Below are 16,349 nucleotides of genomic sequence, written 5' to 3'. Positions count from 1 at the left end.
AAAGGGTACTAAACCTACCATTACCTTTGGGAAAGGGTATCAAAACTACCCATTCCTCTGGGAAAGGGTATCAAAACTACCCATTCCTTTGGGAAAGGGTACCAAAACTACCCATTCCTTTGGTAAAGGGTACTAAAACTACCCTTTACTTTGAGGAGGACTATCAACACCTTTGGGAAATTGTACTAAAATTCATTGGGAAAGGAAATGGTAATAAAACTAAAATGGTAACTAAAACTAACCTTTTCTTAGGGAAAGGGTACTAATACTACTAAAATTACCATTACCTGTGGGAAAGTGTACAAAAACTACCATTTCCTTTGGGAAAGGGTACTAAAACTACACTTTCCTTTGGGAAAGGTACTAGACTACCGTCTTCTTTGGGAAAGGGTACTACATTTATTTTGGGGAAAAGGTACTAAAACTACCATTTCCTTTGGGAAAGGGTACTAAACCTACACTTTTCTTTGGGAAAGGTACTAAAACTACCGTCTTCTTTGGAAAAGGGTACTAAAATTACCATTACCTGTGGGAAAGTGTACTAAAACTACCATTTTCTTTGGGAAAGGGTACAAAACCTACACTTTTCTTTGGGAAAGGTACTAAAACTACCATCTCCTTTGGTAAAGGGTACTAAACCTACCGTTTCCTTTGGCAAAGGGTACCAAAACTATTCTTTTCTTTTGGGAAAAGGTACTCAAACTACCCTTACCTTTGGGAAAAGCTACCAAAACTATCCATTCATTTGGGAAAGGGTGCCAAAACTACACGTTCCTTGGCTAGAGGGTACTAAAACTACACTTTCCTTTGGAAAAGTGTACTAAAACTACCCTTTCCTTTTGTAAAGTGTTTAAAGCTACCCTTTCTTTGGGAAAGGGTACTAAAACTACCATTTCCTTTGTGAAAGGGTACTAAATATCCCCTTTTCTTTAGGAAAGCATACTACCCTTACCTATGGAAAAGGGTACCAAAACTACCCTTCCCTTTGGAAAAGGGTACTAAAACATCCTTCCCTTTGGGAAAGGGTACTAAAACTACCCATTCCTTTGGGAAAGTGTTTTAAAACTACCCATTCCTTTGGGAAAGGGTGCCAAACTACACGTTCCTTGGCTAGAGGGTACTAAAACTACACTTTCCTTTGGGAAAAGGTACTAAAAGTACCCTTACCTTTGGTAAAGTGTTTAAAGCTACCCTTTTTTGGGAAAGGGTACTAAAACTACCATTTCTTTTGTGAAAGTGTACTAAAACTACCCTTTTCTTTAGGAAAGCGTACGAAACTACCCATTCCTTTAGGAAAGGGTACTAAAACTACCGTTTTCTTTGCGAAAGGGTACTAAAACTACCCTTTTCTTTGGGAAAGGGTGCTTAAACTACCCTTTCCTTTTGGAAAGGCTACTAAGGTCACCCTTTCCTTTGGGAAAGGCTACTAAAACTACCCCTTTCTTTGGGAAAGGCTACCAAAACTACCCTTTCTTTTGGGAAAGGGTACTAAAACTACCCTTTCCTTTGGAAGAGGGTACTAAAACTACTCTTTTCTTTGGGAAAGCATACTAAAACTACCCCTTCCTTTGGGAAAGGGTACTAAAACTACCCCTTCCTTTGAGAAAGGGCATTCAAACTACACTTTGCTTTGGGAGAGGGTACTAAAAATACCCTCTCCTTTGGGAAAGGGTACTAAAAACTACCCTTTCCTTTGAGAAAGGGTACTAAAACTACCCCTTCCTTTAGGAAAGGGCACTTAAACTACCCTTTGCTTTGGGAAACAGTACCAAAACTACCCATTTCTTTAGAAAACAGTACTAAAACTGCACTTTACTTTGGGAAAGGGTACTAAAACTACCCCGTCCTTTGGGAAAGGGCATCCAAACTACTCTTTGCTTTGGGAAATGGTACTAAAACTACTCTCTCCTTTGGGAAAGAGTACTAAGACTACACATTGTTTTGGGAAAGGGTACTTAAACTACCATTTTCTTTGGAAAAGTGTACTAAAACTACCCTCTCTTTTGGGAAAGGAAACTAAACCTACCCTCTCCTTTGGGAAAGGGTACTACAAATACCCCTTTCTTTGGGAAAGGGCATCCAAACTACTCTTTGCTTTGGGAAATGGTACTAAAAATACCCTCTCCTTTGGGAAAGGGTACTAAAAATACCCTCTCCTTTGGGAAAGGGTACTAAAAACTACCCTTTCCTGTGAGGAAGGGTACTAAAGCTACCCCTTCCTTTGGGAAAAGACACTCAAACTACCATATGCTTTGTACCAAAACTACCCATTTCTTTAGAAAACAGTACTAAAACTGTCCTTTTCTTTGGGAAACAGTACTAAAACTACGCTTGTCATTGGGAAAGGGAGCTAAACTTCTAGTTATTTTGGGAAAGGGTGCTGAAACTTCTTTTTCCGCTGGGAAGGCTCACCTTTGCTTGGTAAATGGGTACTAAAACTACTTCCTTTGGAAAGAGTTTCCAAAGTGTACTAGAACTACCACTTCCTTAACTTTTATTTATTTTTAGTCAATTGTTTCTCATTATATAATCTCTAATTAAAGTTGTGTTGTCCCTTAAGCTATTTATTTTAAATATATATATTTTTTTAAACTCATTAGTTTTACTTTGATCTCTTTGGTCTTCTGCGGAATAATATTTTCCTTTGCGAAACAAGAGCAATGACCAATTATGCTGCCATTGGTACCCATTGCAATTTGTCACAATTCCCATTATCTTACATTCTTCTCTGGCAAATAATTCCGCTTGTAATTGAGTTGCAGAGATGCTGTAGTGTACGGAAGCCATCCATAAATCATTAAAAACCGCTTCATATTGTTCTTAATTTATGCCTAAATGCCACCCACCAAATGATGGGAGCCATGGATGGGTTGCAAGGTTGAGTAACTTTACAACAATGTGTCATGTCGCAGCAACCCATGGCATCCATAAAATAAAACGAAATGAATTTCGTTTCATACCACTTGGCAGTTGCTAAAAGTTCCCAAAATGGCAAAAGGATCCGGAATATTGCACGGGGGATGCATAACAATTACTTAATGACCATAATGTTTGGAGCCAAAAGGATATTCGGGCTTTTGTTGGATTCACTTACGCATTCCACCTGGTGTTAAAACGAGGTAATAGCAGAGGTGGTTGCTGGTGGCCACATTGCGGTTGCAATAAAACTGAGAAATGTTGATGATGGGATGAGGTGGGTGATGGTTGAGGGCAATGTTGCCTTAAAGGGCGGATTTTTTTTTGTTTTAGAAAAAATCTAAGTTGGCTAAATTATTTTTATTAAAAACACACATTGCTTAAATTTCCCAACAAAAACTTAAATTTTAGCAAAATTTTCTACATAAATACAATGTTGGAAAAACTTTTTAGTGGAGGTAATTTTTTTAACAAATTTTTATAAAAATTAAAATTTTAGTAAAAAACATATGTTTTTACCAACCCATTAATAAAATTTTCCGTTTCCGAAATAATTTTTGTTTGGCAACTTTGTTTGTGGTACAAGTTTTTCAATTTCTTTGTTTTTTTTTCAGTTATTAAGGGCAGTTATGTTTGTTACAATGTGCCACCAGTTCCTGTCAAGGATTTGTTGGCTTTGGATGACTAGGCAGTTTCTATTTTTTTTATTTGATAATGTTTTGAACATTTTTGAACATTCAACTATTACAAGGAATAATGACCAGTGTTCAGACAAATGGATGTCGAATAAATTGCTATGCTGCCCTCGAAAGAGAGTAAATGCGAGAGAGGTTGAATAAAAGTGTCGTTCTTTTAAAATGCCGCAATAAACATTTACGAGTATGAATTAATTATTTATTCAAACAATATGGTAGGTGTTTATGCCAGCACCACACACCTCTCCCCTTGGCGCTTGGAGTCATGGTAATCAGACAACAGGCGAGAGACAAAACCAGCAGCAGCAGTAGCAGCACCATCATTACCATGTTGGAGTCCCTTGCCCACAGCGTAATAAGAAAAATTCATACACACCCTGGTCCATATGGTGAGATGAGATGGCATTGTAGGCCATTTAAAGTCGAAATGAATGACTTTTGTAGCCTTGTAACATTTTTCACTCCATTGAATTTTTCAAAAGAGCATTGTCGTTGTCTCCCTGGTAATAAAGGCTTGTTTTTTTTTCTTTTGTACGTGGCGAATACATTTTCGAACATCCATATCCATTCAAAGGAGTGGCCCGATAAGAGAGTCATGCCGCAAATGGTTTGTGAAATATTTATTGTTATTCCATGTTGAAAAGGCACACGAAATAAACATTTAAGACGCATTTTTATTATAACAATGAAATTTTAATTTTTATAGAACAACTTAAATTTCTATTTCTGTAGGTTAGGTTAGGTCAGTTTGAAAAGAGGGTGCGGATGTAAATACGCCCCATGCCAGTATGGATATGCACCTAAGCCAGTATTCGGCTTGTTGTGCCAATAATGTGGTCACTTAGTCTGCTATGGGGGTTTTGAGTTTGGACTCAAATTTTATAGTCATATTTGATATCTGAAGGGGCGCATCCTCCCCCCTTACCCCCAAAACACCATCCAAAATCAAAAGTGGACCATCGGAATAACATGGATATCAAATGATTCAAATGATTCATGGATATCAGGATCGTTCAGCGCGTGGGTTTGAATCCTGGCAGAACCATCAAAAATTTTTTCACCTGTGGTTAACCCCTCCTCATGCTGGCGACATTTGTTAGGTACATTGCCATGTAAAACTTCTGCCCAAAGAGGTATCGCCGTTCAGACTCGGCTGTAAAAAGGAGGTCCCTTAAATTGAGCTTGAAATTGAATCGGACAGCACTCATTGATTTCTGAGATGTTTGCCCCAGTTCCTTAATGGAATGTTCATGGGCAATTTGCATTTCCATACCTAAAGATGAACCTGTCTGGGCCTGGTTGTAGATATGGCTAATAAATCTTCACGTTCAAAACATCAAATCAGATAAAAAAATACGCATTTTTATACCCACCATTATAGGATGGTGCTATACTAATCTAGTCATTCCGTTTGTTTCACCTCGATATATTCGTCTAAGACCCATAGAGGATATACATTTTTGATCGTCTTGACGCTCTGAGTCGATTTAGCCATCCATCCGTCTGTCAAAATCACGATAGCGGTCCAAAGAGTAAAGGTAGCCGCACAGATATTGGGGATTGCAAATGGGCCATATCGGTTCAGATTTAGATGTTGCTCCCATATAAACCGATCTCCCGATTTGACTTCTTGAGCCCATACAAGCCGCAATTTTTGTCCGATTTGGCTTAAATTTTGCATGTAGTGTTCTGTTATTACTTTCAACTACTGTGCCAAGTACAGTCCAAATCGGTCAAGAATTAAATATTGATGTAGGTCTTTCGGGATTGCAAATGGACCATATCGGTTCAGACTTAGATGTAGTTCCCATATAAACCGATCTCCCGATTTGACTTCTTGAGCCCCTGGAAACCGCAATTTTAAGGTTTTTAATCTGAAGATCGATCTATATGACAGCTATGTCCAAATATGGACCGATATGGATCATATATGGCATGGAACTGATATAGACCAGCCTGTATTAAAGAATAGACCTGAAAGCCTATGCTCTCCTCAACAAATGTCTAGAACATTTTTCACTGCTCAAATCAAGAGATAAAAAGTTGTGGAATTATTTCCAATTTTTCCGGCGTTTGGGCCACTGTGCATCGTCTGCATGGCAGATGGGTTCAAAACCCTCCTCATTCAGGATCTGTAGTACATACATACATACACATTTCTTAACAAATCATATTTATAAATATTTCTTTTCTTTTGATTAAACTACAAACCCTTTTGTATCTAAAATGGCAAAAGCTTTGACCAGAAATGACCTTCATCAATGTTGTATCATTGAAGGAACTCGGTTCCGCCTTATTAAGGAAACATTTATCATTTAAACCATATTTCTAAAGAGACATGTAAACTAGTCAAACAGTGGCAAAGAAATAAGACAGAGACCATTAGTTCCCTTTACCCCTTCATATAATGAGGGCTATACAACAAAACATTTCCACTAACAGGGTGTGTCCTTCTCAATCTGAGCAAATATTTTTTCTTTACGTTGAGAAAAAACACACAACAGAAAGTCATACTTTTTTTTGCATCTTCAAAAGATTTCTCTTTGGGCTGTAAATATTATTTGTAGACGTATACATGAATAAGTGCTGCTTTTGTTTGTACGTTTATTTATTTTTAAATTGATATTTGTTTATTGTCAAGCAAACAAATAAAATACAAGGAAACAATTGGCCAAAAGCAAGGACATTCGGTTTGTGTAGAAATAATATTGACAGGCTGGCGTCGTCCTTGCCATTTGGCTCCAAGTCTCGTCTGAGTGTGTAAACACTAAACGAAAATTCACACACCTCACAAGTGGGTAATCGAAAAATGGAAACTTCAAGGACATGGATAAATAGAAACATGATAAAAAACTAACTAACATGTAAAAGCGTGCTAAGTTCGGCTGGGCCGAATCTTGGGAACCCACCACTATGGATTCGGCTAAAATATGGGAGCTATATCTGGTTATGGACCTATCGAACACTATGTGCAAAATTTTAGCCAAATCGGATAAAAATTGAGGCTTACAGGGGCTCAAGAAGTCAAATCGGGAGTTCGGTTTATACGGGAGCTATATCAGGCTATAGACCGATTTTAAACCATACTTAGCACAGTCAAAAAAGAACATCACATGCTAAATTTCAGCCAAATCGGACGAAAATTGAGCCTCCGCTGGGCCCAAGACGTCAAATCGGGATATCGGTTTATATGGGAGCTATATCAGGTTCTTTATCGATTTGGAATGTACTTGACATAGTTGTTGGAAGTCATAACGGAACATCACTTGCAAAATTTAAGCCAAATTGGAAGAAAATTTATGCCTCCAGGGGCTCAAGAAATCAAATCGGGAGATCGGTTTATATGGGAGCTATATAAGGTTATAGACCGATTTGGACGGTAATTAGCACAGTTGTTGGAAGTCATAGGAGAACACTATGTGCAAAATTTAAACCAAATCGGACAAAAATTGCGGCTTCCAGGGGCTCAAGAAGTCAAATCGGAAAATCGGTTTATATGGGAGCTATATCAGGTTCTTGACTGATTTGGATTGTATTTGGCACAGTTGTTGGTAATCATAACAGAACACTATGTGCAAAATTTAAGCCAAAGCGGACAAATTGCGACTTCCAGGAGCTCAAGAAGTCAAATTGGGAGATCGGTTTATATGGGAACTATATCAGGTTATAGACCGATTGGGACCGTACTCAAAATAGTTATTAGATGTCATAACAGAACACCACGTGCAAAATTTCAGCACAATTGGATAAAAATTTCGGCTTCCAGGGGCTCAAAAAGTCAAATCGGGCTATCGGTTTATATGGCAGCTATATCATGTTCTCGACCAATTTGGACCGCTCTTAGTACAGTTGTTGGAAGTGATAACAGAACATTACATGCAAAATTTCAGCCAAATCGGATAAAAATTATGGCTTCCAATGGCTCAAGAAGTCAAATCGCGAGATCGGTTTATATTGGAGCTATATCTAAATCTAAACCAATATTGCCCAATTGCAATCCCCAACGACCAACATCGATATTAAGTATCTGTGCTAAATTTCAAGCTGCTAGCTACACGTGTTCGACCTCTATCGTGATTTCGACAGACGGACGGACGGACATGGCTAGATCGACTCAGAATGTCGAGAGGATCAAGAATATATACTCTATGGGGTCTTCGACGAATATTTCGAGGTGTTACAAACGGAATGACTAAATGAATAGGGGGTATATTCATTTAGTCATTCCGTTTGCTACACCTCGAAGTATTCGTCTTATGGTGGTAGGTATAACAAGTAAAAGTAAACTTCTAAGTTCGGCCGGGCCGAATCTTATATACCCTCCACCATGAATCGCATTTGTCGAGTTCTTTTCCCGGTATCTATTTTTAGGCAAATATATGATGAAAGAAAATAATTGCTATGATATTGGAGCTATCATATCAAGTTATCGTTCGATTCGGAGCATAATTGAATTGAATGTTGGAAACAATAGTAGAAATCGTTGTGTAAAATTTCAGCCAATTCGTATAAAAATTGAGCTCTTTAGGGGCTCCAGAAGTAAAAAAGGGAGATCAGTTTATATGGGAGTTATATCAGGCTATAGACCGATTCAGACCATAATTGACACGTATTGAAGGTCATGAGAGAAGTTGTACAAAATTTCAGCCAAATTGGATAGAAATTGCGCCCTCTAGAGGCTCAAGAAGTCAAAATCCCAGATCAGTTTATATGGCAGCTATATTAGGTTATGGACCAACTAAAACCATATTTGACACACCTCGTGCAAAATTTCAGCCAAATCGGATAGAAATTGCTGAATTGGAATTGGCTGAAGAAGTCAAGACTCCAGATCGGTTCATATGACAGCTATATCAGGTTATGAACCGATTTCAACCCCACTTAACACACTTGTTGCAAATCATAACAACATACCTCATGCAAAATTTTAGCCAAATCGGTTAAGAATTGCGTCATCTAGAGGCTCAAGAAGTCAATATCCTAGATCGGTTTATATGGCATCTATATCAAAACATCGACCGATATAGTCCATTTACAATTCCAACCGACCTTCACTAATAAGAAGTATTCGTGCAAAATTTCAAGCGGCTAGCTGTACTCCTCCTTCGTTAATGTGCTTTCGACAGACAGACGAACGGATGGACGGACAGACGAACGGACATGGCTAGATCGACTTAAACTGACATGACGATCATGAATATATATACTTTATGGGGTCTCAGATGAATATTTCGAGTAGTTACAAACAGAATGAAGAAATTAGTATACCCGCATCCTATGGTGGAGGGTATAAAAATTAAAATTAAACAAAAACATCTCAAATATTTTTTTTTCATTTTTATAGGAAATTTCTCTGAATAAATTCAATAACTATACATTTCCACATAATAATTTTTATTATTTTTTATTTATTTTGAGTTGATTTTATTTTCACACCTGCTTTCATATTATAATTGATTTCATTAGAATCTGTCAATGCGGCTAAATGTTTGTGCCTAACGTTTTGTTGTTCTGCCTTTATCATTGAATTTATTTTATGTTTGTAGTCATTGCAACAAAAACTATAAATAAAAAACGTGTTATATGTTTTGCATAATAAACAACAGCTCTTTAACACCTGCACAATGGGATAGAGTTGAGCAAAATTTTAATGAAAATTGTTCCCAAATAATTTGTAAAGTGTCCTACATGAGAAAATGTAATTTTTAGACATTAATCTCAATATAAACAATTTTATGAAAGCCATTTTAATAGTAATAAGAAAAAAAAATGAATTCATAGAAAACAAAAAAAAAATCCCAAGAACATTCCATTAAGGGGAAGAGGGGATACTTCTCACATTGGTAGAGATGTTTCAAAACGGCAGGATATCTCACAAATGAAGCCGGCATTAGTAAGAACATAATCACTGCTAAAATGTTTATGAAGTTCACGCCGGGATTCGAACCCTGGTGTTTGGCGTCATAGGCGGACTTGCTAGCCTTTGCGTCACTGTTATTTACAAAATTAAATTTTCATCTCAATTATTTTGGCTTGCTACAGCCGACTACAGATTACCCCTTAGGGATACGAACTTTAATGACCAAGAGAATGTTACATAGTAAGGAGATTTTGTTTTTGGATAAGTTCTTTTCTTCTGAACTAAGTTATAAAACAAAACAAATTCGCTCCCCACTATGGGTTACCTCATAATGTTAAATTTCTAAACACCGATAAACTTGTCTTCTATATATTTTATCGATAAACGTGTATTCTTTTTTTTATCTCCTCGTTCAAAATAATTATTGAAAAAATGAAATGTTGTTCTATAGCATTACCAGCAATATATTCAAAGAAACCCACCACTCTCTCTCACTCTCTCTCTCTCTCTCACACTCTCTCTCTCTCTCTCTGCCCCTTACAGATATGAAGGGACATATGTGTCCCTTACAGATATGTAATGCCAGCTCAAAAACATCGTGATCCTTTAACTAAGCCATTGTATATATGACAAACAATGTTTTCATATTGATAGGCTAGTGGCAAAGAAATCTCCCACAGCCTCCCTCAGTTCCTCACTACTTGGTTTGTTCTATTTTTAATTGAAATTAAGTCGTATGCCTGCCTATGTGTGTATGAGTGTGTGCGGATTTTATTGCAATTAACCAAACAGCCAAGAGTCAATTGTTTTGTTTTGATTTCGTTTTGTTGTTGTTGTTTTATTATGTTTATAGCATTTAATCGCTTGCTAGGCAAAGAGTGAATGAGTATGAGACAGAAGGAGAGAGTGTGAGAGCATTTAATAGTGCAAGAGAGAGAGAGGGAGATGAGGTAAAAAAGGTATCAAAACCATCGCTTTGCTCATGTTTTAAAATTACCGTTACCTTAAATAATATGTATATAGGGTAAATATTTTCATTTGGAATGGAAAGTTTTTTTATTTTCTTTTATAGTACAGCCAATCTGTTAATTGAGGTATTAGAAAATCATTTAAAGATATCGTATCGATTGAGATACATGCAAAATTTCAGCCAAATCGGACTCAAACTGCGGCTTGTAAGGGTTCAAGAAGTCAAATCGAGCCATCAGTTTATATGGGAGCTATATCTAAATCTGATCCGATATGGCCCATTTGCAATCCCTAACGACCTACATCAATAATAAGTATCTGTGCAAAATTTCAAACGGCTAGCTTTACGCGTTCGACCTAGAGCTGGCAAACTATCGATAATCGCAACATTCCATGTTTTCGATAGTTTTAATAATAAGTATAGATAATATCGATACTATCGTTATTTTCCCATTTTCCTTTAGTTCAAACGAAAATAAGAATTAAAAATAAGGAGAATAATAAAATCGGTCGGAAGTCATGAGGGAAATCATTATACAAAATATTAGCTTAATCGGATGAAAATTGCGCCCTCTATAGGCCCAATGCATCTTAGAGGATACATTTAGTGTCGCATCGCTTATTTTTGTTTAACTTTGCAAAACATTAAACTTTTCCGATAGTATCAATCGGAAAAATATCAATCGATATTCAGTGAAAAAAATTAATTATCGATAGTGCCATCGATATTTTGCCAGACGGACAAACGGATAGATATTGCTAGATCGACTCAGAATGTCGAGACGATCAAGAAAATAAATATATACTTTATCTTCAATCATTATTTCGAGGTGTTATAAACGGAATGACTAGAATAGTATACCCTCCTCCTATGATGGTGAGTATAATAAAATACAGCAAATATCTTCAGGGTAGTGGGGTTAACGTAGCGGGATCTATTCATACCATACTTAAAATCTGCGTTCCCTGTCTGCAAGTCTGATGCTTCAAGAACATCATCAAAGACCAAAATAAATAACCATAGGAAACCTGGAAGGAATGGAAGAAGTTTCCGATCGGATACCTGAGCCGAAACTTGAGGTCGAGAGAAAGCACTGCTGTCAGCGGCACAGTCTTGGATTGACGGAACCTTTGTATTGCCATCTGGAAGATCATATTACACGGATGGATCAAAGCTAGAGGACAGATTGGGTCTGGGGGTCTACATTGAGAACCCAGGGACTGAGATCTGTTTTAGACTGCCTAACCATAATACGGTCCTACAGGCGGAAATTCGGGCAATCACGGAATGCGTGAGGTGGTGTGGTCCAAGGACGTCGAGTATGAACATCTTTACGGACAGTAAACAGGCCATAAGGGCAATAACAACCAGGACGGCAAGATCACGAATATTCTTGGAATGTAAGAAGGAGATTAACCCCTTCTCTGATGATGGCACGATCCGCATCGTTTGGTTGCCGGGCCATAGCAGAGTAACTGGGAAGGAGAAAGCAGACGATTTGGCAGTGAAGGCCAGAGAACTGCCGTCAATAAACTTGGTTAACCCGAAGCCTTTCGGGTCTACGATAGAGTTAGCAAAATATCGATTACACTAATTAATTTTTTGACTGAATATCGATTGACATTTTTCCGATGGATACTATCGGAAAGTTAAATTTCTTGCAAAATTAAACAAAAATAAGCAACCCGACACTGAATGTATCCTAAAAGATACTTTGCGCCTATATATTCTCCACTTCCAACTGACTTTATTAATCTTGGTTTTATTTGGTCTGTGCATTGATATTGCTTCTATATAAGTCGATCTTCAGATTTTTACTTCTCATTTTCGTTTGAAATAAAGGTGATGGGAAATTAACGATAGTATCGATACTATCGAATGTTGCGATTATCGATAGTTTGCGAGCTCTAGTCTACGCAGTCCGAGTTAAGGGCGTGGGCGACAAATGTGCATACAATCCTGTGGAGCAGCGAAACGGTTGGTAGGACTGCGAAAAACCTGTGGGGAGATCCAGATCCAGATCTTATACTGAAAGAAAGTAAGAAGGAGGTCAGTATACCTCACAGTATCATAACGGGTCACATAGGATTACGAGCTCACTTATGTTAAATCGATGCAATAAGGGGTAGCGGCACTTAGGTGAGGACACAATACCAGACATTAACCAACTTAGAGGTGTGGCGTGGAAAACAATTAAGGATTTTGTCAGTAGCATGGAATTCCTTACATAGATTTTCTTTTTCGATGTTACTTTTTTAGTATTTAGAGCGCATAACAAGCCGATTGCTGGCTTAGATGTATATCCCTAGTGGCATGGAAAAAGAGTTTTTGGGGCTGATTAATATCCGCACCCTCTTTTCAGCCTAACCTAACCTAAAATAAATAACTCCTTATTCACAGTATAATCGCCAATCTAGGGTTGGGAGATTCAATGCTTAGGTGAAAGTAACACTCATAATATGAAAAAAAATTCGCCTTCTGGCAAATTCACCATCCTCTAGACCTTAGGACGGTAAAATTGTTTCAAAGCACAAATAAATAAGTATCCTTGAAAAAATTCAATCGGATTTGTTAATTTTGCGTTTGACTTTCTAAACTATATTAGTACAGCTTTTAAGGATTATTTTTTAAAAAATTACAATTAAAATAATAAAATACATACGGCACGAGTCTTGGATAAGGCTGATGCATCACTTAGCGATGCGGTTAAGACATTTTCCCGATAAAAGGGTATGGTAAACATGTTGGCAACACTGTCACAATTTGATACTTGATAGTTAATAATAATCTTTTAAGTTATATAAATTACCACACTTTTTTTGTTGTTTTTTATTTTAAACTATTTTTTTTAAATCTGTTTATAATGAAAAAAAAAATATTTAATTTGTTAGCTGTTATATACTAACATTTTATTATTTATATAAATAATTATTTTTTTAAATTAAATCTTCCTATTTTTTATCAATAAGCACTTACATATAGCTGACCAAGTCTATTCATGTATAAAAAAATGAATTCAAAAACAAGTAAGAAAGCGATAAGTGCGGCCTAGGAGAACTTTGGATACCCACCGCCTCGGGTATATATGTAAACCACCTTTCGTCATAATCCAGTGAAAAATGCATATTTATGCTCCCATAGCAGCTTTATTAAAATATGGTCCGATTCGGACCAATTTCGGCACGGTCCGAATTTGGTGAACAAAAATTGGTCTTTTCAGTAGCTTTATGCACATATAGACCCACCTGAAACATATATCACACGGATGTCGAAAAGCCTAACATAAGTCACTGAGTCAAATTTCAGTGAAATCGGATTATAAATGCGCCTTTTATGGGGCCAAGACTTTAAATCGAGATATCGGTCTATATGGCAGCTATATTCAAATCTGAACCGATCTGCATCAAATTGAAGAGGGTTGTCGGAGGGCCCAACACAACTCACTGTCTCAAATTTCGGCGAAATCGAACAATAAATGCGTCTTTTATGGGCCCAAAACCTTAAATCGAAAGGTCGATCCATATGGCATCTATATTCAAATCTGTACCGATCTTAACCAAATTAAACAAGGATATCGAAGGCCCTAACACAACTCGCTTTCTCAAATTTCAGCGAAACCGGACTATAAATGCGCCTTTTATGGGCCCAAGACCTTAAATCGGGAGATCGGTCTATATTGCAGCTATATCCAAATGTGGACCGATCTGGGCCAAATTGCAGAAGGATGTCGAGTGGCCTTACACAACTCATTGTCCCGAATTTCATCAAAATCGGATAATAAATGTTGCTTTTATGGGTCTAAGGCCTTACATCGACGGATTGGTCTATATGGGGTCTATATCAAGATATAGTCCGATATAGCCCATCTTCTGCCTATGGACAAAAAAAGTATCTGTGCAAAGTTTCAGCTCAATATCTCAAATTTTTTTAAGACTGTAGCGTGATTTTAACAGACAGACGGATATTTCGATGTGTTGCCTTCCTGTCCTTCGATGGGCCGAATCTTGGGCACCCACCTCCATGGATTCTGCTAAAAATTTGCCTTTTTTAACTCAATACGTTTTTGAATTTTATCGGGAATTGATTGCGGCTGCTATGGTCTCAAGTAGTCAAATCGGGTAATAGTGACTATATCAGTATAGATACCGATTCGGATCATACTTGGCACGAATGCTAGAGCAGAAGTCTTTGTACCAAATTTCAGCGAAATCAGGTGAAAATTAATGCATCTAGAAGTCAAATCCGAGGATCGGTTTATATGGAGGCTATATCACTATATAAGTCGAAATCATACTTGACATGCGGTATAATCGAGACGACGATAGGAAACCTGGATGGAATATAAGAGGTTTGGGAACGGATACTTGAGACGACACTTGAGGTCGGGTGGGAGGTATTGCTGCCAGCAGCACAGTCTGGGATTGACGGAGCTCTGGTATGGCCATCTGGAAGTTCATGCTACACGAATGTATCAAAGCTAGAGGATAAAGTTGGCTTGGGGGGTCTTCATTGAGGACCCATCGACTGATATAAGTTTTCGACAGCCTGACCTTAATACTATTCTCTAGACGGAGACCAGGACGAACACAGAATGCAGTGGTACAAGGGAATGTCCTGTGGTACAAGGGCTGCTATATAAATTTCTGGCCTTATAATAAAAATGCAAATTTTTATCATCAAAAACGGTTTTATTGTTTTTCAAACTATCCTCCAGGATGATTTACGCACTTTTGCATGCGCTCAGCCAAATGTTAAAGCACTTTTTTCCGTCCGATTGAGACACATCCGTAACATGTTCATTGAACGCTTCAACAGCATTTTCTGGCGATGAAAACCATTGGCCACCCATTTTTATCTTAATGTGCGGGAATAAAAAGAAATCAGATGTCTGCAGATGATCCATCCATTTAATGTTTTAATCGGTCTAAAAGGCGATGGTTTGAGCCTATGTGTGAGAGCTTGCATTGTCATGAAGAACAATGACTCGTCTTCTCTTGTTCGTTTTTCGAATTTCTCCCAAGACTTCAGGCAATCAAATTGTGATGCACTAAGACTTGACGGTCTTATGATGCTCAAACGTAACAGTCGCCTCATGAGCAGTTTTGCCGAAGAAACAGGTGACCATTTACTTCGAAGTGCTTCTTACAGGAATAACTTTCGTTGGATTTGGCACGACTTCGAAGACCCACACGGTAGCACAAATACTCTTAGATCCAAGATTCGCTACTTGCGGCGATCTTTTAAACGTATTTGAAGCAACGCGATCGTAATTTTCGGGTTCAGCGGAGAGTGATGGTGTTGATTCCGGATTCCTTGGGGGATGCGGGTCCTGAGATGACAGGGAGAAAGCAGAAAGGAGGTAAGTATGGCTTTCGGTATAATTACGGGTTACCTAGGACCACAGGCGTACTTATGCAGAATAGGCGTGACAAGTGATAGCGTGTGTAGCTCTATCACTGTCCGCTTCATCTGACATTGAAAGTAGGGATACTGCCATCAGGAAGGCCCATGGAGGATTCGGATCGTGAGAAGACAGGGAGAAAGCAGAAAGGAGATAAGTATGGCTTTCGATATAATTACGGGTTACCTAGGACCACAGGCGCACTTATGCAGAATAGGTGCGGCAAGTGATAGCGAGTGTAGGGCCTGTAGGGAAGATGAGAAGACTTTGAAACATATCCTATGTCAATGCCCGGTTTTCGCAGATAATAGTCTTCGACACATGAGTGCGGATACCGTACCAGGCTCGAACCAGCCCAGGGACATGGTATGGAAAACGATTAAGGATTTTGTGAGCAGCACCGAATTTCAGGCATCTATCTCTTCGAGGTTACTTTTAGGATTTAGAGCACAGAAACCGATTACAGGCTTCGGTACATGGCATCCGCTGCCTATTTTCATCGTTTTG

The 16,349-nt window shown here is 38.0% G+C and overlaps 1 protein-coding gene across 7 annotated transcripts in view; it reads right to left on the bottom strand.

Moving 5' to 3' along the window:
- LOC106088983 (TBC1 domain family member 4) overlaps positions 1 to 16,349 on the bottom strand; it is a 121,512-nt gene that overhangs the window by 30,105 nt on the left and 75,058 nt on the right. For 4 of the 7 annotated variants that reach the window (XM_059362365.1, XM_059362368.1, XM_059362366.1 and 1 more), the window contains exon 2: positions 13,104 to 13,295. The exons of the other annotated variants lie outside the window; for them this stretch is intronic. In XM_059362365.1, the coding sequence (XP_059218348.1) occupies positions 13,104 to 13,184 (81 nt within the window). In that variant the 5' untranslated portion in view covers positions 13,185 to 13,295. The remainder of the gene's footprint in view (positions 1 to 13,103; positions 13,296 to 16,349) is intronic. 7 annotated transcript variants of the gene reach the window in all.

The sequence above is a fragment of the Stomoxys calcitrans genome, chromosome 2 (genome assembly GCF_963082655.1).
Source record: "Stomoxys calcitrans chromosome 2, idStoCalc2.1, whole genome shotgun sequence".
Taxonomy (NCBI): Eukaryota; Metazoa; Arthropoda; class Insecta; order Diptera; family Muscidae; genus Stomoxys; species Stomoxys calcitrans.
This window is presented reverse-complemented; position numbering and strand designations above follow the sequence as displayed.